This window comes from Pimephales promelas, chromosome 16 (genome assembly GCF_988280905.1).
Source record: "Pimephales promelas chromosome 16, fPimPro1.hap1.1, whole genome shotgun sequence".
Lineage (NCBI taxonomy): Eukaryota > Metazoa > Chordata > Actinopteri > Cypriniformes > Leuciscidae > Pimephales > Pimephales promelas.
Genome location: NC_142784.1, coordinates 12,784,135 through 12,804,011, shown reverse-complemented (window position 1 = coordinate 12,804,011; position 19,877 = coordinate 12,784,135). Strand labels below are relative to the sequence as shown.

At 42.5% G+C, this 19,877-nt stretch overlaps 1 protein-coding gene across 1 annotated transcript in view; it reads right to left on the bottom strand.

Annotated features, from left to right (window-relative positions):
• LOC120478946 (uncharacterized) overlaps positions 1–19,877 on the bottom strand; it is a 150,968-nt gene that overhangs the window by 18,867 nt on the left and 112,224 nt on the right. Inside the window, exons 29-35 of the mRNA XM_089120794.1 lie at positions 15,280–15,693; positions 13,555–13,968; positions 11,735–12,640; positions 11,088–11,677; positions 9,561–10,473; positions 8,874–9,503; positions 5,380–5,793 (exon numbers count right to left, since the gene is read on the bottom strand). Coding sequence (XP_088976920.1) covers positions 5,380–5,793; positions 8,874–9,503; positions 9,561–10,473; positions 11,088–11,677; positions 11,735–12,640; positions 13,555–13,968; positions 15,280–15,693 — 4,281 coding nt within the window. The remainder of the gene's footprint in view (positions 1–5,379; positions 5,794–8,873; positions 9,504–9,560; positions 10,474–11,087; positions 11,678–11,734; positions 12,641–13,554; positions 13,969–15,279; positions 15,694–19,877) is intronic.

Here is a 19,877-nt window from a genome sequence, read left to right as displayed (position 1 = left end):
CCTCGAGCTGCTGGCAGTACGCCTGGCCCTGCTCCGCTTTCGAGCACTGCTCAGGGGTCAACACGTACTTGTCCGTTCGGACAATACCTCTACGGTAGCGTACATCAACCATCAGGGTGGTCTACACTCACGTCGGTTGTCGCAGCTCGCTCGCCACCTCCTGTTATGGAGTCAGAAGCATCTGAGGTCCCTTCGTGCAGTTTACATTCCAGGAGACCGGAACCCGACCTATCTCCGGCGAATGACGACTCCATCCCCAGACGGTCCAGCTAATTTGGGACCAGTTCAGGGAGGCACAGATAGACCTGTTTGCCTCTCCGGACTCATCCCACTGCGCCCAGTTTTATTCCCTGTCCGAGGGCACGCTCGGCACTGGCGCACAGCTGGCCGCGGGGCCCACGCAAGTATGTGTTTCCCCCAGTGAGCCTTCTTGCACGGGTGTTGTGCAAGATCAAGGAGGACGAGGAGCAGGTCTTGTTGGTAGCCCCTTACTGGCCCACCAAGACGTGGTTCTCCGAACTGATGCTCCTCGCGACAGCACCTCCTTGGCCTATTCCTCTGAGGCAAGATCTACTCAGAGATGGGGCATCCTGTGGCACCTCGTCCCGACCAGGAGCCACACATGTAGCCTCCAGAGTTTGGGACGAGGCAGGTTTGAGTTTGCTGCCACCTGTGGTGGCGGCAACCATCACTTCCGCTAGAGAAGTTCCACCATCACTTCTACGCGTTGAAGTGGAACCTCTTCGTCAACTGGTGCTCTTCCCACAGAGAAGACCCCCGGAGATGTTCGATCGGTGTCGTGCCTTTCTTCCTGCAGAAGGGTTGGAGCGTAGGCTGTCGCCCTCCACCCTTGAGGTTTACGTCGCGGCCATTGCCACGTCTCATGATGCAGGGAAAGGTAAGTATATGGGAAAGCACGACCTGGTCATCAGGTTCCTGAGGGGAGCGGGGAGGCTAAATCCGCCTCGCCCTCCCCTCGTTCCCTCTTGGGACCTCTCAGTAGTTCTAAGTGCTCTGCAGAGGCCTCCCTTTGAGCCTTTGCAATCGGTAGAGTTAAAGTTTCTGTCCATGAAGACAGCACTCCTGGTTGCATTGGCCTCCTTCAAGAGGGTAGGGGACCTGCACGCATTCTCTGTTGACGAAGCGTGCCTGGAATGCGGGCCGGCCTACTCTCACGTGGTCTTGAGACCCCGGCCTGGATATGTGCCCAAGGTTCCTACCACTCCCTTCCGGGACCAGGTGGTGAACCTGCAAGCGCTGCCCCTGGAGGAGGCAGACCCAGCCTTGGCACTCCTCTGTCCTTTACGTGCGCTCCGCGCCTACGTTGACAGAACGCGGTGTTTCAGGACCTCAGACCAGCTCTTTGTTTGTTATGGGGGGAGCCAGAAGGGAAGGGCTCTCTCAAAGCAGCAGCTGTCTCACGGGATAGTGGACGCCATCGCTTTGGCTTACCAACAGCAAGGTCGACCGTGCCCCCTTGGTGTGACGGCCCACTCCACTCGGAGTGTGGCTTCCTCTTGGGCTCTAGTGCATGGTGCCTCGCTAACAGACATTTGCAGAGCTGCAGGCTGGGCGACACCAAACACCTTCGCAAGATTCTATAATCTGCGAATAGACCCAGTGTCCTCTCGCGTACTCGCTTCCGCCAGTACTGGAGAACTGGCGGAAGGTGTCTTCGCTTGCTCGCCATTCCACTCCTCGGACTGGATAAGTGCGATATTTCCTCAGTAGTCTTCCGTTGAAGCCTTGAGTCCTCCAGCACTTCTGATGCGGGCACCACTGCTCTTGCTCTGGATGCCGTCTAGGTGCCTCCATGTGCACGGTTCCCTATGGTAACTGTCACATGTGTATTATCCACTGTAAGCCTCTCTGAGCATGTGTCTTCCCTTGGCAAGCCATCTGCCACTCCTGGAGTTAAAGGTTCTGTAAGCGATCCTGGGTGTTGACGTTCGGAATATATTCAAACAAATCAGAGGCTAGCTTGACCCTCCCTCCTCCGCATCTCATCTCCTTCCCTCTCCCTTCCGTGCTTCCTGAAATAATTGTGAACGTGCTAATTATTCTAATAATTCTAGCTAATTATATCCTTGTGTGGGCTTGGCGAACATAGCGTCAATTTAGAAAAAAAAAACAAACAATTTAAAGGTACCCACCTGTCCAGCAAAAACAGAGCAACCTGAATGTCGGACTGGAAGCCCTTCTGCCGCCGGAGTTCTCGCCATCGTTCAAAAGCTTTGCTATCGATGTAAATTCGGAACTTCGCACGTTCTTTATCCAACTCCTTCTTCTTTTTAATTTGTTCGTCAGAACGACATCTCTTCGGTCGCGTATCGGCACTTTTTCAAACTTCCCTCTGATGCTTCTCTCCTTCACACACACACCCCCTTCATGTGCACGCGCACTAACCCCCCAGACCCACCCTCAAATACTTCTTGCCAGTGATTGGCTGGAACACTGTTTGTTAGGTTTCGTGGTCCGGGTGAGACATGATTGTTTTTGTAGCCGTTTTTGGAGCCTGTGGTGTCTACAGAGACCGCGTTTTTTTTACAGTGTGTTTAGGGGACAGGCAGCTAAACGATAGTGAGGAAACATTTGATGTATGTGACAAAAAATGTTTTGGCCCCACATCGCTTAGAGAACCTTTAAGTTTCTAGCCACCCTTAGGTTGGTGCTCCAGTGATCTCCATATGTAGTCCCTAACACGGCCATATGTGTATTCGTAAGTCCTCCCTACAGTAGGCATTTGGTAGCATGTCCCTCCCGGGATATGTTTCCCAGTGTACCTTGGTATTCCTGTGTCAAAGTAGGTAACTCCTGTTAAAAGCTAAGCTAGGAATCCAGACTTTCGCAGGGCACTGGAAGACAGCTATGAAGATGGCGTGATGGCACAGACCCCCATTCTCCGTCATTCCGACGTAACTCGGAGTGACTACGAAAGGGAACGTCTCGGTTACGGATGTAACCCTCGTTCCCTGAGTAGGGAACGGAGACGTTACGTCTCCTTGCCACTTCTGCTGTACCGCTGGGTAGACGCCTGAGTTCCGTCTCGGCTCCTCAGCGAAGACATACTGTGGTTGCGTTCACTTCCACCTTTTATACCCACGGGGTGGGGCGGAGTTACGATATGCAAATTCCGCAGCCCCAAGGCATTTTCATGCCATTGGCTCGTTATTAAATACTCGAAGAGGATTGGCTTTCTATGCGAAACCCCCCCATTCTCCGTCATTCCGAACGTCTCCGTTCCCTACTCAGGGAACGAGGGTTACATCCGTGACCGAGACGTTTTCAGTTTTGCTCTTTGCATTTTTTGTAGCAAAATATCAAATGATTATTGGCAAACATAATCACACTAGTTGAAATCAATTACATTTTTCAAACAAAAAAAGAGTGCATGACTGCAACTAAACTGCGAAACAATGAAACAAATGCAGCAATTTAAAACATTTCCTGAAAACACAAGATTCAGTTGCTGTTAATGTAACTCTTTGTCAGACAGATGGTTGCTCCACCATTACAGATGCATTAGTAAACACTTTGGCTGCATTTACACTGTCCACCGATACCACTTATTCCCCAGATATCTAGAAACCGAAATATATTGACATATCAGTTGTCAGTCTCGCTGTGTGAAAGAAAACATTATAAACGCAGGAAACACAGAACCGCTGATCACAAACAGATGTGTTGCCAGCTCCTGTTGTTAGTCACCAAAACATGACCAACATGTTTCAGAAGAGGTATTGCCTAGCTGAGACTTCTTGTCTAAATCATACATTCCTAGTTACCAAATTCGATATTAGCAGGGCCTTTCCCCTTTTCTCTGGTGAATAAAACACAGCAGTATTATGTTTGTTAATCAAAGGTATTTATGGAATGAGGAATCAAATCTTTGATCGTTTGACATATAAGATGTCATTGTACAATGGAAAAAAACCCCTCTTCAGACCCCCAAAAATCAGCATAAATTGAAATCAAGCTGCCAGATGACTTATTTTCTACTTTCTCCACATTGTGACATTAGACTATAGTAGATATTTTCATCTGACCAACTCCAAAACAACACATCAACGCCTATTTTACCATTTCATTTTGTTAACCTGCCCAGCAGAGGAAGAACAACAGCATGACAAGAAAGAGAGAGCAGGTCACCCAAGACCATAGAGCTACTCATGTTAACAGGCACCTGAAGCTTACTGCAAGTTTAAACTAGTTTTTATTTATTTATTTATTTTTACAAATATTAAGATGTCAGGGAAGTTCTACACAGCCTTCTGAAGTACTCCAGCATTAGGAACGAATGGATGGTTTATTATTAAACAATGTTTAGGATCATGTTGGAAGATTATGTTTGTTCTGACCATTTCACTACAGGCTTGGGTTTGTGATCAGGCACAATTTAATGCAGAGTTTGCAAAGAAACTTTTACTGAAAGATAGAGCAATGCCAACAATATTGGATTGGAAAACAGCAAATCACAAAGCGCGAGTAAACAATACATTCATAACAAAACAAATGTAAACACAAATTCATAATGCTTTCCTTGTAAATGCAGTTTTATATTTATAGATAATGTTTTCAAAACACACATGTGCAATATTGAAGGCACTGATACTTTTTCCCTATAGACCATTTCACAAGATGTAAACAACACTGGTCCAGAAGCACTTCGTGTTTCAGTTTGTAACTGTTTTTTTTATTTCACATGTAAAGAAAACATCTTAAAGATGTTTGTTTAACTTTTTGATTCAGTTTAACATGTTCTGTTGTTTGTATTTTATCCCAGCTTTTATGTAGTGTTAAAAAACTGAAAAAGGAAGTGCTTCTGGACCAGTGTTGTTTACATCTTGTGAAATGGTCTATAAAATGACCTTAGCCAATCATAACAGTGACCAGTCTTAAAGGAGATGTATAGCACTCAAACCAAGTGTTTGTGACAAAAAGTCAAAATGAGGGTTGAAAATTATATTTTTGAATATACAGTATAACTGTATTTAAAATAGTGAAAATATTAAAATAATTACATACATCATGTAAAGACCCCTTAAATCTGTTCAAGTGCACGATCATGAAAAAATAGGTTGATTTCATCACTTTTCTGCTCTCAGTGTGTTTTGGCTGAATATTAATGTAAATGCAGTCAGTTCATCTCAAGTGAATGTAAACAGTGGGAACTAAAAATCAAAACAACAGATCTGTCTTACAGTCTTACAGCTAAAATCTTCAGCTACATTAAAACAATAGAAATTAAGCTTACAGAATCTGACATAAATGTTTTTCTAATTAATTTAAATGAACTATATTATTTATTAACGCATTTAAATGACAACATTAAAATAAACTGAATCAAACTATGAGTGTATTTTTCCATGAGACTCTCACCTGAGCTGTGAGATGTAGGGCAGACACTGGAGGAATCCCCTCACTTCACTCTCTTCATCTGTCCAGTCTATCAGCTCTACTGGTTTCTTCTCTGTCTGCAGTTTTAGCACTTCTAGGAGGATGGAGATCTTTCTCTCTGAGAGCTTTATTCTCCAGACTGCAGGAGCTGACTGATAAACTGGCTGTAATGCTGGAAGGACACTCCTGCCTGTTTGAGTCTCATAGTCCTTCACATGTGACCACAGATCCAGCAGGAAATCACATCTCTCATAATTCACAGATGACAACAGTTTCTTCACAGTTTCTTCTATTGTCCCTTTCTGATGGAGAACAGCTTGCAGACACAAATCCAGTATGAAAGATCTCTTTCTTTTCTCCCATGATTCAGATGAGTTATTCTGTGGTTCAACAAATCTAAAGAAGGAATGAACAAGATTCAGTTAGAGACGACAAAGGAGACAAATAATGATTCTTGACATTAATCAAACAGTTTTCACATGATACCCAAGTGTAAACAGTGAAAAGTGATGAAAATATGTTTTTTATTACTATCTTTAGTTTTCAGTTTTGCTCTTTGCATTTTTTGTAGCAAAATATCAAATGATGGCAAATAGAATCACACTAGTTGAAATCAATTATTTTTCAAACAAAAAAAGAGTGCATAACTGCAAATAAACTGTGAAACAATGAAACAAATGCAGTAATTTAAATAATTTCCTGAAACCACAAGCTCTAAATTATTAATTAACAGATTCAGTTGCTGTTAATGTAACTCTTTGTCAGACAGATGGTTGCTCCACCATTACAGATGCATTAGTAAACACTTTGGCTGCATTTACTGTCCACCAATACCATTTATTCCCCAGATATCTAGAAACCGAAATATATTGACATATCAGTTGTCAGTCTCGCTGTGTGGAAGAAAACATTATAAACGCAGGAAACACAGAACCGCTGATCACAAACAGATGTGTTGCCAGCTCCTGTTGTTCGTCACCAAAACACAAGACCAACACGTTTCAGTAGAGGTATTGCCTAGCTGAGACTCCTAAATCACACATTCCTAGTTACCAAAGTCAAATTAGCAGGGCAAAAAAAAATAATAAAGAATAATTCTTGACTTTTCTCTAGTGAATAAAACACAGAAATTTTATGTTTGTTGACCAATAGTATTTATGGAATGAGGATTGACATTTTCTTTGATCGATTGACATACATGATGTCATTGTACAATGGAAAAAAAAAACTCTTCAGACCCCCTTAAAATTGGCATAAATTGAAATCAAGCTGCAAGATGACTTGTTTTCTACTGCCTCCACATTGTGACATTAGACTATAGTAGATATTTGCATATGACCAACTCCAAAACAACACATCAACGCCTATTTTACCATTTCATTTTGATAACCTGCCCAGCAGAGGAAGAACAACAGCATGACAAGAAAGAGAGAGCAGGTCACCCAAGACCATAGAGCTACTCATGTTAACAGGCACCTGAAGCTTACTGCAAGTTTAAACTAGTTTTTATTTATTTATTTATTTTTACAAATATGAATATGTCAGGGAAGTTCTACAAAGCCTTCTGAAGGACTCCAGCATTAGGAACGAATGGATGGTTTATTATTAATGGTTTATTATTAATTATTATTTAACAATGTCTAGGATCATGTTGGAAGATTATGTTTGTTCTGCCCATTTCACTACAGGCTTGGGTTTGTGATCAGGCACAATTTAATGTACAGTTTGCAAAGAAATGTTTATTGAAAGATGAGCAATGCCAACAATATTGTATCGGAAAACAGCAAATCACAAAGCGCAAGTAAACAACTTCACAACAAAACAAATGCAAACACAAATTCACAATGCTTTCCTTGTAAATGCAGTTTTATATTTATAGATAATGTTTTCAAAACACACATGTGCAATATTGGAGGCACTGAAACTTTTTCCTATGAAATGACCTTAGCCAATCATAACAGTGGCCAGTCTTAAAGGAGATGTATAGCACTCAAACCAAGTGTTTGTGACAAAAGGTCAAAATGAGGGTTGAAAATAATATTTTTGAATATATGACCGTGTAATAGTGAAAATATATTAAAATAATTACAAACAACACAAAGTACAAGTTACATTTGTACAAGTGCACGGTCATGATAAAATAGGTTGATTTTGTCACTTTTTTGCTCTCAGTGGCCCTCATTTATCAAAAGTGCGTACACCAAATTTCCAGCGTACACCCAAAACCACGGTGACTTTGAGATTTATCAATATGGACGTTGGCGTACGGAACGCTCAAATCCTACACCAGCTCAGGAGGTGTTGTACGCACGTTTTGAGTTAGTGCGGAAATGCGCAGATAAATTCCTAACACCACAAAAAGCACTGGCAAACTAAAATATATGATATATTATGACCCACTGTAAAAACAACATAGTAATTATAAACTTCAGTATTTATTTTTGTGCAAGATGGACTTCAATGTTTAATTTGTGAGACTTTACCAAGGCATTTGATTTGTAGCATTCCTTCAGTTGCGAGCCTGTGGACTTTACTCTGCCGTTTCAGGGTAAGCCCCGTGCAGGTGCGCACGGACTGGGTTCGGTAATGAAAGGCTTTCAATGACCAAAAAATAATTCAGACTGACAAAATAATAAAAAATACATTCCTCTTCTTTTACATAAAATTATAATACAAATAATAATAATAACGACATTCTTCTTCTAAATAACAAGCGCCATTAATAATACAAATCATAATATTAAGAAGAAGAATATTGCAAATTGTCATGCAATTATTAATGTTAATGAATGGTACTCCACATCACACCATCATCATCACTATTGTAAACCACAATACACGTGAAGTGATTCTAAATTGAATGCTATTTCAAAAGACGTGCTGTAAAATAATGCGTTGTGATAGGTCATTTCAATTTATTCAAGACAAAACAGAAAATAAAACCCACGAGGGGGCAAAACAAGACTGGGTAGAAAACACTAGACTTAGACTGGGGTCAAGGCACGAACAATACTAAGATTCGAACAGACTCTAGATTAACAGTTAACTCAAGGAATTACTCACTGCAAACTTTACAAAACAACAAACAGCTCTCACGGTAGGTTTCACAATGAACCGACACAGGACCGCAAACACAAGGGGATTATAAAGGGAACACTAATGACAAAGACAGGTGAAACTGACTAGACAATCACAAGACTAGGATAACAAGGGGGCGGGGTAAGTTAACGAGACAACACAAGCACATGGCCCAAACAGGCCATGCGCTTGCACACAAAACATGATTCTGTCATGATCCTGCCTCACGACTAGAGAAAAATCAAAGACAAGAAGGCAGAATCATGACAGAACCCCTACCTTAAGGAGCGGCTTCCAGACGCTCCTCAAGGGGACATTAAACACGGGACATGACAGACTGTGACAAAGACACAAACCAACAGTACATGGCAAAAACTAACAAAGGCATACAAAAATACACAACGACAGGGTTGGGGTGAAACATCAAAAACAACATACAAGGCAGAGGAGGTGGAGGAAACACAGAGTCTTTCAGCGACTGTCCAGCGTGGGTGGGCGGGACAGGGGTCCTGGGACCACGGGGAGTGGACTTAGGATGAGAGGACCGAGCGGGCTTGGGAGGAGTGGTGTGGGACATGGGAAAAACAGTCCGGGGTTGAGCCATGACAGGGGAAACAAACGGAAGTCCAGGGACCGTGGGGACAGGGACAAATGGGGAAACAGTCCGGGGTTGAGCGCAGACAGGGCTGATCGGGGACACACACGAGGTCTTGGGAACAGTGGAAGTCACAACAGGGATAGCAACTGGGGGTACAGCGAACGATGGAGACGAAGCAGGACTCATGACGGGGGGTGTGGTAAGAGATCGAAGAGGGAAAACTGGGACAGAGCTCACCGAAGGTGACTCTGATCCCACGATCAACCTCTCCGACTTGGGAGTGGTGTTCTCAGCTGCAGTCTGGGGTACGGCGCTCACTGCAGCTGTCTGGGGACTTTCTATGACAAGGCTCTCGGCGGCTGGCGCGGGTGCTGCGCTCCCGACAGCAGGCTCGGGAACGGTGTCTTCAGCAGTGGGTTCAGGGACAGCGCTTACAGACACAGGTTCAGGGACAGCGCTTACAGACAAAGTGGGCTCGGGGCAAGACAGGACGGGCACATCGAGGATCTTGATCAGACTGGACAAATAGTCAGACAGGGTCTTGGCAGCCAGGGAGATGGGCATCTCCTGACGAGCAGAAACCGAATGCAGAATCTCTCTTGCGGCTAGATCGGCCGCAACTCTCTCCGCAGTGGGCTCTGGGACAGCCACTGCTGCAGCGGGCTCTGGGACAGTCACTGCTGGAGCGGGCTCTGGGAGAGACAAAGACAGAGGACAAGAGGCTCCCTTCTTCCTCTTCTTCTTCCTGGGTCGTGGAGCAGACGCCTTAGCTGGGCTCGTGGCCGGTTGGGGAAGCGCCACAGGAACCGTAACTGGACCAAGAAGGGCGGTCTCAGACAGCGCTGACTCCGTCGAGTATGATTCTGAAGGAGAATCCCATGAACTCCGCCTCCCTCGCTTGCCACGGAGATCAGGCGGTGTGGACGAAACCTCAGGAGAAGAAACAGAGGAAACCAGATCCCCTTGAGTGACTACCGCTAGAACACGACCCTCCGGGATCACGGGCAGCTTGGCGGATGATGAACTTGTGGGTGTCTGTGACTCTCTCAGAGATAAGCAATTCACTACAGCTTGAAATGGGCGAAGAGTGAGCTCCTCCCGTTCAGTCAACGGAGGTGGAGAGTTGAGACCGGCGATGAAATAGCGAGAAACCAGGACCTCAGGCAGGAAGAATCTCTTTTCTTCAACGACTTGAGCATACTTCCGCAGGGACAACTCACCCTGGGGAGGAAATGGAAGTCTTCCAGCTCTACTATCTGCGATGGCCGACTGCCACCATAATTCCTGGTCAGCCGGTTGTGGTCTATTGGGGAAAGACAAACAGTCTGCTGGGTTCTTCTCTGGTCGGTTCATTCTGTTATGAAGTGGGAGGATAGACGAACCCAAAAGCAGACTGATAGCTCAACACAGAATTTGTTCAAGACAAAACAGAAAATAAAACCCACGAGGGGGCAAAACAAGACTGGGTAGAAAACACTAGACTTAGACTGGGGTCAAGGCACGAACAATACTAAGATGCGAACAGACTCTAGATTAACAGTTAACTCAAGGAATTACTCACTGCAAACTTTACAAAACAACAAACAGCTCTCACGGTAGGTTTCACAATGAACCGACACAGGACCGCAAACACAAGGGGATTATAAAGGGAACACTAATGACAAAGACAGGTGAAACTGACTAGACAATCACAAGACTAGGATAACAAGGGGGCGGGGTAAGTTAACGAGACAACACAAGCACATGGCCCAAACAGGCCATGCGCTTGCACACAAAACATGATTCTGTCATGATCCTGCCTCACGACTAGAGAAAAATCAAAGACAAGAAGGCAGAATCATGACAGAACCCCTACCTTAAGGAGCGGCTTCCAGACGCTCCTCAAGGGGACATTAAACACGGGACATGACAGACTGTGACAAAGACACAAACCAACAGTACATGGCAAAAACTAACAAAGGCATACAAAAATACACAACGACAGGGTTGGGGTGAAACATCAAAAACAACATACAAGGCAGAGGAGGTGGAGGAAACACAGAGTCTTTCAGCGACTGTCCAGCGTGGGTGGGCGGGACAGGGGTCCTGGGACCACGGGGAGTGGACTTAGGATGAGAGGACCGAGCGGGCTTGGGAGGAGTGGTGTGGGACATGGGAAAAACAGTCCGGGGTTGAGCCATGACAGGGGAAACAAACGGAAGTCCAGGGACCGTGGGGACAGGGACAAATGGGGAAACAGTCCGGGGTTGAGCGCAGACAGGGCTGATCGGGGACACACACGAGGTCTTGGGAACAGTGGAAGTCACAACAGGGATAGCAACTGGGGGTACAGCGAACGATGGAGACGAAGCAGGACTCATGACGGGGGGTGTGGTAAGAGATCGAAGAGGGAAAACTGGGACAGAGCTCACCGAAGGTGACTCTGATCCCACGATCAACCTCTCCGACTTGGGAGTGGTGTTCTCAGCTGCAGTCTGGGGTACGGCGCTCACTGCAGCTGTCTGGGGACTTTCTATGACAAGGCTCTCGGCGGCTGGCGCGGGTGCTGCGCTCCCGACAGCAGGCTCGGGAACGGTGTCTTCAGCAGTGGGTTCAGGGACAGCGCTTACAGACACAGGTTCAGGGACAGCGCTTACAGACAAAGTGGGCTCGGGGCAAGACAGGACGGGCACATCGAGGATCTTGATCAGACTGGACAAATAGTCAGACAGGGTCTTGGCAGCCAGGGAGATGGGCATCTCCTGACGAGCAGAAACCGAATGCAGAATCTCTCTTGCGGCTAGATCGGCCGCAACTCTCTCCGCAGTGGGCTCTGGGACAGCCACTGCTGCAGCGGGCTCTGGGACAGTCACTGCTGGAGCGGGCTCTGGGAGAGACAAAGACAGAGGACAAGAGGCTCCCTTCTTCCTCTTCTTCTTCCTGGGTCGTGGAGCAGACGCCTTAGCTGGGCTCGTGGCCGGTTGGGGAAGCGCCACAGGAACCGTAACTGGACCAAGAAGGGCGGTCTCAGACAGCGCTGACTCCGTCGAGTATGATTCTGAAGGAGAATCCCATGAACTCCGCCTCCCTCGCTTGCCACGGAGATCAGGCGGTGTGGACGAAACCTCAGGAGAAGAAACAGAGGAAACCAGATCCCCTTGAGTGACTACCGCTAGAACACGACCCTCCGGGATCACGGGCAGCTTGGCGGATGATGAACTTGTGGGTGTCTGTGACTCTCTCAGAGATAAGCAATTCACTACAGCTTGAAATGGGCGAAGAGTGAGCTCCTCCCGTTCAGTCAACGGAGGTGGAGAGTTGAGACCGGCGATGAAATAGCGAGAAACCAGGACCTCAGGCAGGAAGAATCTCTTTTCTTCAACGACTTGAGCATACTTCCGCAGGGACAACTCACCCTGGGGAGGAAATGGAAGTCTTCCAGCTCTACTATCTGCGATGGCCGACTGCCACCATAATTCCTGGTCAGCCGGTTGTGGTCTATTGGGGAAAGACAAACAGTCTGCTGGGTTCTTCTCTGGTCGGTTCATTCTGTTATGAAGTGGGAGGATAGACGAACCCAAAAGCAGACTGATAGCTCAACACAGAATTTGTTCAAGACAAAACAGAAAATAAAACCCACGAGGGGGCAAAACAAGACTGGGTAGAAAACACTAGACTTAGACTGGGGTCAAGGCACGAACAATACTAAGATGCGAACAGACTCTAGATTAACAGTTAACTCAAGGAATTACTCACTGCAAACTTTACAAAACAACAAACAGCTCTCACGGTAGGTTTCACAATGAACCGACACAGGACCGCAAACACAAGGGGATTATAAAGGGAACACTAATGACAAAGACAGGTGAAACTGACTAGACAATCACAAGACTAGGATAACAAGGGGGCGGGGTAAGTTAACGAGACAACACAAGCACATGGCCCAAACAGGCCATGCGCTTGCACACAAAACATGATTCTGTCATGATCCTGCCTCACGACTAGAGAAAAATCAAAGACAAGAAGGCAGAATCATGACACACGTCAGAGAAGTTTCTCTTCTTTGCCCTCTTCCATGTGTCCATGGCGTAAAATGGGGGCGTGGGGGGAGCGGAGACTTGAATATTTAGGGGTGTGTTATTCTAATGACGATCGTTTTCGGCCACGCAATTTATCAGGCATTGCGTACACCTGGATTTCAAAGGTACGCACAGCTTCATAAATCAGGTGGTGAGAGGAGTGTAAGCATAATCTTACGCCAACATATACACCCGTTTCTACGCAAGATTGATAAATGAGGGCCAGTGTGTTTTGGCTCAATATTAATGTAAATGCAGTCTAAAAATTAAAACAACAGATCCGTCTTACAGTTAAAATCTTCAGCTACATTAAAACAATAGAAATTAAGCTTAGATAATCTGACATAAATGTTTTTGACAACATTGACAATATTTAAATAAACTGAATCAAACTATGAGTGTATTTTTCCATGAGACTCTCACCTGAGCTGTGAGATGTAGGGCAGACACTGGAGGAATCCCCTCACTTCACTCTCTTCATCTGTCCAGTCTATCAGCTCTACTGGTTTCTTCTCTGTCTGCAGTTTCAGCACTTCTAGGAGGATGGAGATCTTTCTCTCTGAGAGCTTTATTCTCCAGACTGCAGGAGCTGACTGATAAACTGACTGTAATGCTGGAAGGACACTCCTGCCTGTTTGAGTCTCATAGTCCTTCACATGTGAACACAGATCCAGCAGGAAATCACATCTCTCATAATTCACAGATGACAACAGTTTCTTCACAGTTTCTTCTATTGTCCCTTTCTGATGGAGAACAGCTTGCAGATACAAATCCAGTATGAAAGATCTCTTTCTTTTCTCCCATGATTCAGATGAGTTATTCTGTGGTTCAACAAATCTAAAGAAAGAATCAACAAGATTCAGTTAGAGACGACAAAGGAGACAAATAATGATTCTTGACATTAATCAAACAGTTTTCACATGATACCCAAGTGTAAACAGTGAAAAATGATGAAAATATGTTTTTTATTACTATCTTTAGTTTTCAGTTTTGCTCTTTGCATTTTTTGTAGCAAAATATCAAATGATTATTGGCAAATAGAATCACACTAGTTGAAATCAATTACATTTTTCAAACAAAAAAAGAGTGCATAACTGCAAATAAACTGTGAAACAATGAAACAAATACAGTAATTTAAATAATTTCCCGAAACCACAAGCTCTAAATTATTAATTAACAGATTCAGTTGCTGTTAATGTAACTCTTTGTCAGACAGATGGTTGTTCCACCATTACAGATGCATTAGTAAACACTTTGGCTGCATTTACTGTCCACCAATACCATTTATTCCCCAGATATCTAGAAACCGAAATATATTGACATATCAGTTGTCAGTCTCGCTGTGTGGAAGAAAACATTATAAACGCAGGAAACACAGAACCGCTGATCACAAACAGATGTGTTGCCAGCTCCTGTTGTTCGTCACCAAAACAAAAGACCAACACGTTTCAGTAGAGGTATTGCCTAGCTGAGACTCCTAAATCACACATTCCTAGTTACCAAAGTCAAATTAGCAGGGCAAAAAAATAATAAAGAATAATTCTTGACTTTTCTCTAGTGAATAAAACACAGCAGTTTTATGTTTGTTGACCAATAGTATTTATGGAATGAGGAATCACATTTTCTTTGATCGATTGACATACATGATGTCATTGTACAATGGAAAAAAACTCTTCAGACCCCCTTAAAATCGGCATAAACTGAAATCAAGCTGCCAGATGACTTGTTTTCTACTTCCTCCACATTGTGACATTAGACTATAGTAGATATTTTCATCTGACCAACTCCAAAACAACACATCAACGCCTACTTTACCATTTCATTTTGATAACCTGCCCAGCAGAGGAAGAACAACAGCATGACAAGAAAGAGAGAGCAGGTCACCCAAGACCATAGAGCTACTCATGTTAACAGGCACCTGAAGTTTACTGCAAGTTTTAAACTTAATCAAAACAACAGATCTGTCTTACAGTCTTACAGCTAAAATCTTCAGCTACATTAAAACAATAGAAATTAAGCTTACAGAATCTGACATAAATGTTTTTCTAATTAATTTAAATGAACTATATTATTTATTAATGCATTTAAATGACAACATTAAAATAAACTGAATCAAACTATGAGTGTATTTTCCCATGAGACTCTCACCTGAGCTGTGAGATGTAGGGCAGACACTGGAGGAATCCCCTCACTTCACTCTCTTCATCTGTCCAGTCTATCAGCTCTACTGGTTTCTTCTTTGTTTGCAGTTTCAGCACTTCTAGGAGGATGGAGATCTTTCTCTCTGAGAGCTTTATTCTCCAGACTGCAGGAGCTGACTGATAAACTGGCTGTAATGCTGGAAGGACACTCCTGCCTGTTTGAGTCTCATAGTCCTTCACATGTGACCACAGATCCAGCAGGAAATCACATCTCTCATAATTCACAGATGACAACAGTTTCTTCACAGTTTCTTCTATTGTCCCTTTCTGATGGAGAACAGCTTGCAGATACAAATCCAGTATGAAAGATCTCTTTCTTTTCTCCCATGATTCAGATGAGTTATTCTGTGGTTCAACAAATCTAAAGAAGGAATGAACAAGATTCAGTTAGAAACAACAAAGGAGACAAATAATGATTCTTGACATTAATTAAACAGTTTTCACATGATACCCAAGTGTAAACAGTGAAAAGTGATGAAAATATGTTTTTTATTACTATCTTTAGTTTTCAGTTTTGCTCTTTGCATTTTTTGTAGCAAAATATCAAATGATGGCAAATAGAATCACACTAGTTGAAATCAATTATTTTTCAAACAAAAAAAAGAGTGCATAACTGCAAATAAACTGTGAAACAATGAAACAAATACAGTAATTTAAATAATTTCCTGAAACCACAAGCTCTAAATTATTAATTAACATATTCAGTTGCTGTTAATGTAACTCTTTGTCAGACAGATGGTTGCTCCACCATTACAGATGCATTAGTAACACTTTGGCTGCATTTACTGTCCACCAATACCATTTATTCCCCAGATATCTAGAAACCGATATATACTGACATATCAGTTGTCAGTCTCGCTGTGTGGAAGAAAACATTATAAACGCAGGAAACACAGAACCGCTGATCACAAACAGATGTGTTGCCAGCTCCTGTTGTTAGTCACCAAAACACAAGACCAACACGTTTCAGTAGAGGTATTGCCGAGCTAAGACTCCTAAATCACACATTCCTAGTTACCAAAGTCAAATTAGCAGGGCAAACAAATAATAAAGAATAATTCTTGATTTTTCTCTAGTGAATAAAACACAGCAGTTTTATGTTTGTTGACCAATAGTATTTACACCCAAGACCATAGAGCTACTCATGTTAACAGGCACCTGAAGCTTACTGCAAGTTTAAACTAGTTTTTATTTATTTATTTATTTTTACAAATATGAATATGTCAGGGAAGTTCTACACAGCCTTCTGAAGGACTCCAGCATTAGGAACGAATGGATGGTTTATTATTAATGGTTTATTATTAATTATTATTAAACAATGTCTAGGATCATGTTGGAAGATTATATTTGTTCTGCCCATTTCACTACAGGCTTGGGTTTGTGATCAGGCACAATTTAATGTACAGTTTGCAAAGAAATGTTTATTGAAAGATGAGCAATGCCAACAATATTGGATCGGAAAACAGCAAATCACAAAGCGCAAGTAAACAACTTCATAACAAAACAAATGTAAACACAAATTCACAATGCTTTCCTTGTAAATGCAGTTTTATATTTATAGATAATGTTTTCGAAACACCCATGTGCAATATTGGAGGCACTGAAACTTTTTCCTATGAAATGACCTTAGCCAATCATAACAGTGACCAGTCTTAAAGGAGATGTATAGCACTCAAACCAAGTGTTTGTGACAAAAGGTCAAAATGAGGGTTGAAAATAATATTTTTGAATATATGACCGTATTTAAAATAGTGAAAATATTAAAATAATTACAAACAACACAAAGTACAAGTTACATTTGTACAAGTGCACGGTCATGATAAAATAGGTTGATTTTGTCACTTTTTTGCTCTCAGTGGCCCTCATTTATCAAAAGTGCGTACACCAAATTTCCAGCGTACACCCAAAACCACGGTGACTTTGAGATTTATCAATATGGACGTTGGCGTACGGAACGCTCAAATCCTACACCAGCTCAGGAGGTGTTGTACGCACGTTTTGAGTTAGTGCGGAAATGCGCAGATAAATTCCTAACACCACAAAAAGCACTGGCAAACTAAAATATATGATATATTATGACCCACTGTAAAAACAACATAGTAATTATAAACTTCAGTATTTATTTTTGTGCAAGATGGACTTCAATGTTTAATTTGTGAGACTTTACCAAGGCATTTGATTTGTAGCATTCCTTCAGTTGCGAGCCTGTGGACTTTACTCTGCCGTTTCAGGGTAAGCCCCGGCAGTTACGCACGGACTGGGTTCGGTAATGAAAGGCTTTCAATGACCAAAAAATAATTCAGACTGACAAAATAATAAAAAATACATTCCTCTTCTTTTACATAAAATTATAATACAAATAATAATAATAACGACATTCTTCTTCTAAATAACAAGCGCCATTAATAATACAAATCATAATATTAAGAAGAAGAATATTGCAAATTGTCATGCAATTATTAATGTTAATGAATGGTACTCCACATCACACCATCATCATAACTATTGTAAACCCCAATACACGTGAAGTGATTCTAAATTGAATGCTATTTCAAAAGACGTGCTGTAAAATAATGCGTTGTGATAGGTCATTTCGGCTCCACGTCAGAGAAGTTTCTCTTCTTTGCCGTCTTCCATGTGTCCATGGCGTAAAATGGGGGCGTGGGGGGAGCGGAGACTTGAATATTTAGGGGTGTGTTATTCTAATGACGATCGTTTTCGGCCACGCAATTTATCAAGGGCAGGCATTGCGTACACCTGGATTTCAAAGGTACGCACAGCTTCATAAATCAGGTGGTGAGAGGAGTGTAAGCATAATCTTACGCCAACATATACACCCGTTTCTACACAAGATTGATAAATGAGGGCCAGTGTGTTTTGGCTCAATATTAATGTAAATGCAGTCTAAAAATTAAAACAACAGATCCGTCTTACAGTTAAAATCTTCAGCTACATTAAAACAATAGAAAATATAGCTGCGAGCAGCGATTGCGGGCCCAAGCCGGTGGCACCGCAACGCCGATGCCTTTAGTTACCCAAAGGCACCGGGATGGTGGTACCGCCGGCTTTGGCCCTTTATCGCTGCTCACAGCTATATTTATATTTAATAAAAAGCCGGTGGCACCGCCACCTTGGTGCCTTTAGGGTTATTCTGTACGACGTGTAAAAACGTAACCCCCGCTTTGACTATCAAAAAGAAGTGTATTGTAGAGCTTGCATCAATGCGGACTCGATGCGCTGTGCGCTGTAACTCCATGTGGCTTTAAGCGCATCATTCTCCACTCGGGATGCGCATAAGCGTTTTGTGCCACACTGTACTGAGCCTTTCATATCATAATGCAGTGACGCAATGACAGATTATTAATTGCCTTTCTTGTTCTGTTCCATCTATTATATGTTGATAATAGATAGGACAGAGCACTAAAAACCTCAAACAAAGCACTAAAAACTTAAGCTGTTTGCTGTGTAGTCTGAGAATGAGCTGTTTGATTTGCACCCTCTTCCTCTTCACTGTTCTCCATAAAAACCAGCTATTCAGGTCCATGTTGTTCTAGAAAGTTTGTATGTTGCTGCCTCAATTAACATCTCTGCTATACATTTAAAACATGGCTATATCTAAAATAATTTATCTTTTTGATTTTTGTTATCTTGTTTTTCATGAATATTTTACAACAATACAAAGAGCAATGTGTATTTTCCAATAATATAGTTTGTAATGGCTTTTTTTGTCATAGATTATAATCATATATTTTTTGGATTTGTTATTTATCTTTATAATGAAGTTGTCTGTATTAAGTAGATTGTGTTTAACACACACAAGAGTGATTTATTAGTTCAACACATAGTTATAGAAATTCTACTTTATCTAAAAAAACCCTGCACTTTATATACACACACACACACACACACACACACACATAAATACATGTAAATAAAAATACCAAAAAAAACCATCAAATGTGTTTTTAGTCAGAGTATTATTTTATACAGAAACAAATATTTGTAATTCAGATAAGAATGAAGTTAGTGTTTTAAAATCTTAAGGAAAACAAATATATTGAATGAAATATAGCACATGAATTTTAAATTCATTCAACTTCAATTACAAATACAATCTTACTTTTATTTAAAGCAATCTATACATTTAAAAGATGGGGGTTATATGCCTATTTTGTCATTTAAAAATATTGTTATACAAAATTTTTATGCAAAAAGACAAGGACTTAGAGACAAGGACTTGTAGGAAAAATCACAGCCAGCCACACACACACACATAAACACAGACAACAGCCCTCCCCTCCCCACACACACACACACCCACACACACACACACACAGAGAGAGAGAGAGAGAGAGAGAGAGAGAGAGAGAGAGAGAGAGAGAATCGCAGGGGAAATAAATCCATTCAAACTACAATATCTGACTTTCTGTTGCTCAGAGCGAATGACTTTAAATTGGAAAGTTGATCGGCTTGACGAGAACAATATACGTGGTAAGTTTTGTAACTGTAGGTAAATTGAGCAAAGTTATAACACACTTTATGTGT